Below are 8,546 nucleotides of genomic sequence, written 5' to 3' on the forward strand. Positions count from 1 at the left end.
TTTGTCACCTCTGTACAGATGCAGCCACATTGCATGCATTCACTCTTGGCTGAAGATTTCCCATTATGGTTGGAAATTGAGATAGAAATCTAACCATCATGCAATGCAACATGTTCAGCCCACAACATGAGGCTACGTCCGTGTTTAAAAATCAAATTGGGTCCAATAACTTTTCAAAACTTTCCCACATGAATACGATGCCGTTACAGGAAACGGTGCCTAAATCATGCCTCCATTGGACCTACGATTTAAAAATAATAATAATAAAATAAAAACAGGAGTCCAAAAAGGGTTTTTTGTTGGTTATTTTTTGGATATTAGGTCCGATCACGAGGGGTGTTACTAATACTAGCAATGGGGTTTACCCAGAGGTGGTCAAAGTAAAACTAAAAGACAAAACCTGCCATATTTTCCTTCAAGTAACTTCACTGAGTAACTGCTCTACAGTTACTCTAGTACAGTGTTTCTCAAAGTGGGGCGAAAGCCCCCCTGGGGGGGCACGGAGGCATCACTGGGGGGGGCGTGTGACATCTGATTTGGGGGGGGGGGGATTTCCTGTCTCGCCAATAAGCCAATACATTTTAAGCATTATATACATAATTATAAGCATTATATTATTAATTGTCATATAGAAAATGAACACACATCTGCATTCCACTGCAGTCCCTCTTTGTTTTATCTCACCAGTCACCTTTCCTTTGATTCTGCCAAACGCAGCAATCGTAAAATCAGCCTGTGCGAGTAGCCTACTGCTGTTGCTTGGCGGGGGGGCTCGGAAGCATCCAGACCCTCTGAAGGGGGGAATGATAGGAAAAGTTCGAGAACCACTGCTCTAGTATGATGTACCAGATCCTACACTGGTTGGATCACATTTGGCTTTGGTTTTCAGACTTTTTTCAGTAACAACATCTTGCCACCTCATTAGGTACAATGGAATAACAGGTATAAAGAGTATGTAATATTATGTGCTAGTGTTGTAATTACACACTATACATTTTACTTCTAGTTTTACTTTGTCCACCTCTGGTTTTACCCCCCAATCTTGCCCCCTATGTTTGTCCTCTCTTTTGATTTGGTTGTTGACAGAAAGGGGGCTAGTACTGTAACCTACAGTGGGTACAGTGCTGGGGTGCATTTCTCAAAAGAGAAGTTGTTAGCCTGTTAGCAACTTCGATAGTTGCCAATGGGAAAATGCATTGAAAACAAGTAGCTAATGTAGTAAGCAACTTTGGTTTCCAGAAATGCACCCCTGTTTACTTGGTTTACTTGTTGACGTCTGTCTGGCCCCGTCTTACAGAGAGTTCACTGGAGATCACAGGTGATGCTGCCGCTGCTGATCCACAGGCATGAGTCCAACCTGAGGTGTGTGTGTGTGTGTGTGTGTGTGTGTGTGTGTGTGTGTGTGTGTGTGTGTGTGTGTGTGTGTGTGTGTGTGTGTGTGTGTGTGTGTGTGTGTGTGTGTGTGTGTGTATGCTGGTATGACACTATTGAAAGTGACAATAGCTGAGTGGATAATTAATTAATTTAGTTTATTAGTAATCAGCAGCTCTGATAGAGCAAATAATTTGCATATGCTGGAAGTGCAAGTGAGCACAACTGTGTGTGTGTGGATCACAGGGAGATGTCTGAGGACACCTGCAGCTGCTGAGCTGGTTTCCATTTGGCGCTGCGTCTCAGGCCTCCGTCTGTGCGGATGTACGGCTGGCTCCTCAGGCCTACAGGCGCGCAGACACACACACGCACGCACGCCCACACACATACGCACACACGCACGCATGCACGCCCACACACATATACACACACGCACGCACGCACACGCACACAAACATTCATACACACACACATAAACACACACACACAGGTTGAAGTAACACATATGGTCAGTACAGGCTGACACAAACAATTGACCTCACTCAACAAACACAAACAGACACGCACACGCGCACGGACACACACCACACACATACACAGACACTGAGACACACACACACACACACACACACACACACACACACACACACACACACACACACACACACACACACACACACACACACACACACACACACACACACACACACACACACCAATATTTTAGGAACAGATGGACGAAAGTAGACAGACAAAGAGGAAGACATCTGTACCCTGGGAGCTACACAGTACAGTAAACACGAGACAAACAAACATGTGATAAAAGAGTGCCTAACACACTGCCTAACAAACATGTGAAGAAAAATGTGACAGAACAAAACCCAGACAGACAAACAAACGTGTAGAGATAGAGACACGCTGCCTTCCGTCTGCACTGTCAACCACTGAAATTTAACCTCAGTTGCCACTGCCTGGCAGCTGAACCCTACTCCTCATCAAGCTTCTTCTAGGAAAAAGAAAAGAAAGATGGAAAAAAATGTAATGAAAAAAAAACAAAAGAGGGAAATCAGAAGCACACATCTCCTTGTCCCCTGGGAAGGTACGCAGCAGACAAGAAACTGAATCAAATGCTTTTCACAGACTCAGAGCGGATTTGATGGAACAGAACGAGAGATGGAGAGAGAGGGTGAGAGAGAGAGAGACAGAATGAGAGAATGAGACAGTGTAGACTGCGTAAGATAGCATAGCGACTGACTTTCATGTATCCCAATGGGAACGAAACTTGAGGTCTTCAAACGGAAAAATAAAACAACATAGAGAGAGAGAGAGAGAGAGAGAGAGAGAGAAAGAGAGAGAGAGAGAGAGAGAGAGAGAGAGAGAAGCCACACTTCAGCAGCCGCAGGAAGAATAAATGAGATGTCTGGGGGGGGGGACGACAAAGGGGACAGTTGTCCCAGGCCCAGGGAGAGAGGGGCCCCAAAATTGGTTCCTCATTACATTGTATCTATTGGGCTTGGGGGCCCTTTCAGATGACTTTGTCCTGGGCCCAGCCAAAGCTGTCAGCAGTCCTGGTCTGTCTAGAGGAAGAAACAGATAGACATAGACAGGGAAGAAAGGCAAAAAAGGTAGACTCACAAATGTGTGCACTTAAAATAAAACCAAAGACAGAAACATGGAGAAAAAATAGAGGTAGAGCTAGAGGGGAAGGGGGAAGGGTGTATTCTTAATTAGCTATAACTATCAGTAATCTGACACTTGGGCTGCGTCCCATTACTACCACTTCCACTTCCACTTGAACTTCACCTCGTTTGGAGTGAAATTAAAAAGCAAGTCATTCCCTCGAGAATAAAGAGAAGTCGAATTTTCCCCTACAGATTGGGACAGACTTCAGGTGGTGACGTAGAGCTACTAAAGTACACATATTTTTCATAAAAGATCTTTCTCCAATATGCCTGCTGTTCCATTAAATTATATTTATTTACGCAGCAAATACAAATGGACCGTTTGTAATTTTCAACAGGAAAGGCCAGTGTCAGGGAGTTTCCGGATCCAGTCCACTCCCATTGTTTACACTTGCAGCCAGGGAAGAAGCCACTCGTGTTGTGCCCCTATGGGACAAGACACTGCATTTATCAATAAATCGTTTAGACGGTGGGCTAGATTTCGTAGCTCCTTTAGAAAACGAGTTTCGTTCTCACTCTCGAGTGGCAACTTGATTTTTCTAATATAACCTCCTGACAATATGTAAAGCAATATTCTGGCTGTTGCCACGCTGAAAAGTTGCACGTTTATATTAAAAAATAACGAAAATAAAGAAGACTGGGGGTGACGTCACATAATGCACAGTCAATGGGAAGTCTCCGCCCCTCAACGTTGAAAAGGGAATATTTATCCGCATATCGGGCTTTTTTCATGGGCAGATAATTCACCTAATCATTGAAACAACGTAGGTATTTCATTCCTGACCAGTTTCCTGTTACTGGAAAAAATAACACAGCTTGCATTTCTTTACTGACACGTAGATTTTTGGCGAATTGATCTACCCCGTCACCTCATTGCTCTATTGCTTTGAGGGAACAGACCTGTCCTCTTTTTGACATTTATCTCTCGTTGCCCAATGATGGTCAGACAGTCGAACACTAACAGCGAAAAAGAGCACTTCTGAAAGTTTGAGAAAAATATATTTTTTTTTTGCATGTACACAACAAGTGAGCCCACTTACCCCCAACTTGTAACTTTTTGCCATGAAATCTGACGGTTCCGGGTAGCATGCACGCGCTAGCTGTATTCAAAACCGCCGCCTCGTTGACTTTGCATTGACGTGACGTCACCTCTCTCTCCGGACTCGGCCCCCTATTAATTTGTTGTCATTTTTATAAATCAATGTGCAAGTTTTGAGGATGGCAACAGCCAAAATATTGATTAATGGGTTGTCAGGGGGTTATATAAGCAAAAATAAAGTTGCCACTCGTTAACACCAACGAACTGACAAGATATGAGACTGGGCCCACCACCTAGTTCACAAGCACACTGTAAATCTGCATTTTGTTGGTGTTGTTGTAAAAAAGGAATATAATCTGCATTTATTCGTGAGTCATTTAATATCTGCTGATTTCTCAAATGCAAGGTAAGCTACTAGCCAATACCACTACCATCAGTGCCAAAAGCTAAAGCCATGCTAATTAGCAAACTCCATATTGCTCTGAAGTGAGATCTGGCTCATAATGTGGACTTTAATCCGCAATTTAGGGAGCCAATTCATGTTGAATCCGTCTAGACTAATTATTAGGCAGAAGCAAACTTTTCCAAAGTTCATAGCAACCGTTAGCTACCGCTAATTGTGCTAAGCTAACTAGCGAACACTAATGTAGGCCAACCAGCGAACAAAACGTGATGTTTTTTTAAGTAAGGGGGTTTTATTTTGTCTTTATAGTCTGTTTTCATATGTTTTACTATTTATTTTCGAATAATATTCAAATATTGGCCATATATTTCCAAGTAGTGAATTCGCTGTTCCCTCTGCTAGGACGTCATGTTTTTTTTGTTTTTGCTTTTGCCGGTGGGGTACGCACAGCATTCTGGGTAATGTGTTCTTTCACTCGGCCGTTAGGGGGGGTCCTACCCACACTCGGTCGAAGTGGAATTTTAAGTGGATTTTTTGCACTTTCACTCGCCTCCCTAAGAAACGGGACACCCTACACTTTCACGGGAACGCGCAAAAGCGAGTGTTAGGGCTAAAAACGAGTGGAAGTGGTAGTAATGGGACGCAGCTTTAAAGGGTCGTAAGAAGAGAGAGAGAGAGAGAGAGAGAGAGAGAGAGAGAGAGAGAGAGAGAGAGAGAGAGAAAGAGGGAGAGGGAGATAGGTGTCACAGGGGTGACTTTGCATCTGTTTTGGCCGGGACCTCTAAATTAGAATCGGGAAGTAAACATTGGGAAGACCCAATGATGACTCAATAAATAAAGGAAAAGACTACAGGTGGGAAGATGGAATAGGTGAGGAAGGTGATTGGTAACTTCGGGTTGGGGGAGTGTTTATATGTGGAGATGCCAAGCCGCACGGGAGCGCGGAGGGAGAGAGAGAGCAAGCCACAAGAGAGAAGAGGGGTGCCTCAGAGAAGAGATGCGGCCGTGCCAGGGGGGGCAGGAGTGGAAGTGGGGAGAACCAATGTCTCAGGTGAAGACAAAAGAGAAAGTATTCCAGTAACAACCCCCCCCCCAAACGCACACACACACACACACACACACACACACACACACACACACACACACACACACACACACACACACACACACACACACACACACACACACACACACACACACACACACACACACACAGCCAGAGAGGAATAAACAGGAGAGAGAGAGAGAGAGAGAGAGAGAGAGAGAGAGAGAGAGATAATAAGGAGCAATTAGAGATCATTTTGGGTGAAGAATAAGGGAAAGGATTGCAGTACAGTACCTGCATGGATGGCTTACAGGAGAGAGAGGAAGAGAGCGACAGACAACTATGAAGGACTCTCGTCGCTGAAGCCAGAATCACAGAGCAAGCGAGAGCAGCGCTTGCCAGAGCGGGCCGTGAAAGGAACAGACTTCAGAGCTAAGAAGAAGAAGAAGAAGAAGAAGAAGAAGAAGAAGAAGAAGAAGAAGAAGAAGAAGAAGAAAGAAAGGAAGAAAGGAAGAAAGATTAAAAAGGGGAAGGAAGGAATGAAAGAAGGACGAAAAAAAGGAACAAAGAAAAAAGATTTTTAAAAAGATTAAGAGAAGAACAGAATACAGTGGCTGAGAATGAAGAGAAAAAGATTGATCATGAAGTCATCAATACATTGAAGTTGGTGTGGAGAGACAATTGGGAGGTGTAGAAATGACAACAACTTAAGTCTTCACCTTATTTGTTATGGTTGTGTTTTGTTTCACACATGAATAAATTATGCATGTCGTGCACCACCCCAAGGCAGCAGTGCGGCAGGATGGTACCATGCTCAGCATACCTCAGTCATGGAGGAGGATGGTTTCTTACACTGGTTAATTACTCCCACCACTAATCTGGCAGATCAGGAGTCGAACCGGCAACCTTTGGGCTAGCAACAAGTCTGATGCCCTAACCACTTAGCCATGACTGCCCCATTAATGGCTAATGAGCCAACTCCTCAACTGACCTGTGATGATGTCCTCGATGGCTCCGTCCTTGCCCTCCCGTACCAGCAGGGTGCCTTGCTTCTTCTTCAGCTCAGCGATCAGGTCAGTCTGGGGCATCTTGGGTGAGGCGATGGGTATCTGCCCAAAGGTCAGAGTTCAATAGAAATCAGTGATGGGCAAACGGGAAGCAGAAACTACCCAGTGCCACATATTCCAAATGACCTGGTTGTAAATGTTCAATTCAACCAATTGACAGCCCCTAATTGGTGTGTGTGTGCGCGTGCCTGCGTGTGTGCTACACATCTTATAAGTGAAAGTGAAGTGAAGTGAAAGTGAAAGAAAGTGGGGAGATAGAGATAAGATAGAGCGGGGAAAAGGCTGCACGCCATTGGTTAATTGTTCTCTTACCTAAGGCAGTCTTTGTCTACTCTACTATCCAATGAGGCTGACTGGATGCCCACCCACCCTAAGGCATTAACAACTCAATTCTGCCCTGAGCATGAGCCCGCCTTCGATTGAAACACATCCTATAAGTGTCACCTCTTACAAGGTGTGATGCCAAGTACCTCTCTGCCATCATCACTCATCGTCGAACTGTGCCTCTTCCTCTGGTCCAAGTCCTGCTCCGCTCGCTGATGAAGAGAGAGATAGATAGAGAGAGAGAGAGAGATAGAGAGAGAGAGAGAGAGAGAGAGAGAGAGAGAGAGAGAGAGAGAGAGAGAGAGAGAGAGAGAGAGAGAGAGAGAGATGGTGGGTGAGAGAAGGCGGGAGAGAGGTCATGTCAGAAGTGTGTTTGTGAGGAGGGGTGTGAAGACAGGAAAGACACATTGAAAGAGAGTTCGAGTGGAATGAGAGGAAGAACAAACAGACCAGAGATGGACAGTGGCAGAATAGAAGAAAATGGAGAGAGAGAGAGAGAGAGAGAGAGAGAGAGAGAGAGAGAGAGAGAGAGAGAGAGAGAGAGAGAGAGAGAGAGAGAGAGAGAGAGAGAGAGAGAGAGAGAGAGAGAAAGATTGGGAGAGAGAGAACATGTATGTTTAATCTGAGAGCAAAATGGAAGAGAGATACAGTAGAAACAGGGTGAAGAAGTGGTAAGAGAGAGAGAAGAAGACGAGATGAGGAAAAGTGGAGGAATGGACGAGTTGAGTCTGTGGAACCATTTAATTCTCTTAACAAACACTAGTGACTTATCCACCGCCCACCGCCCAGGCAAGAGTAATCTGCACAGTCAGACAATCCTCTCACACATGACAAAGCAGATTTAAATTAAAAAAGGGCAGAATTCAAGGCCCCAAAAGTGTCCGCTAAGCAGAAAACGTTCTGCCTCGCCGACTTCCATAATGAGGATCTTACGTAATAACATTTTGAATCGCTGATAAATCGGGAATTACAGTGTGACCGGACAGCGCAGCGGTTGTGAGAGTGGTGTTTTTGCACCAGATTATTGAGCCCTTATGGTAGTGGGAATTTTTAAATGGAGGCAAATATAATAATAAGAGCAACTGTCTGCCCCCTTCTTGCTCATTGATTGGTCATTTGGGTCATTTCCCAGTCCTGCCCAATCTCTCTCTTTGCCGCTATACTTTCCTGTCTCTCTTCACTTTCCTGCCAAAATAAGCCAAAAGCCAAAAGCCAAAAATAATCATATTTAAAACAAATTTTGTGTCATTTCTTTTGCCATCACCATCCACCTTAGGGGTGTGCAAAAAATCATCATGGCGATACTCATTTTCCCAATATACTGCATCGATTCATGACAATCGATTGAAAATTCTATTTGTCACTGTTTCATTTTTTCAGTAGAGTAGGCAATATTTATATTGTGATGGAAGCTCTCTCCCAGATGAATGCTAAAAAGAAATGGACAAATAAGCAATGAATCACAATGCATCGTGATAAAATCGCATCGTGGCATGTGTATCGTGATCCGCATTGAATCGTGAAGCTTTTGCCAATACCCACCCCTAATTCACCCACATCATCAATCAGTTTTTATTTCATTTGCTGGTAGAGTTTTGATTCTATTTCAGTAATC

At 44.2% G+C, this 8,546-nt stretch overlaps 1 protein-coding gene across 1 annotated transcript in view; it reads right to left on the minus strand.

The window, feature by feature from the left end:
- Positions 1-531: 531 nt before the first annotated feature.
- Positions 532-8,546, minus strand: part of LOC134467606 (formin-like protein 1) — an 83,707-nt gene continuing 75,692 nt past the window's right edge. Inside the window, exons 21-23 of the mRNA XM_063221447.1 lie at positions 7,078-7,143; positions 6,532-6,649; positions 532-1,715 (exon numbers count right to left, since the gene is read on the minus strand). Of these exons, the coding sequence (XP_063077517.1) occupies positions 1,612-1,715; positions 6,532-6,649; positions 7,078-7,143 (288 nt within the window). The 3' untranslated portion in view covers positions 532-1,611. The remainder of the gene's footprint in view (positions 1,716-6,531; positions 6,650-7,077; positions 7,144-8,546) is intronic.

This window comes from Engraulis encrasicolus, chromosome 17 (assembly GCF_034702125.1).
Source record: "Engraulis encrasicolus isolate BLACKSEA-1 chromosome 17, IST_EnEncr_1.0, whole genome shotgun sequence".
Classification (NCBI taxonomy): Eukaryota; Metazoa; Chordata; class Actinopteri; order Clupeiformes; family Engraulidae; genus Engraulis; species Engraulis encrasicolus.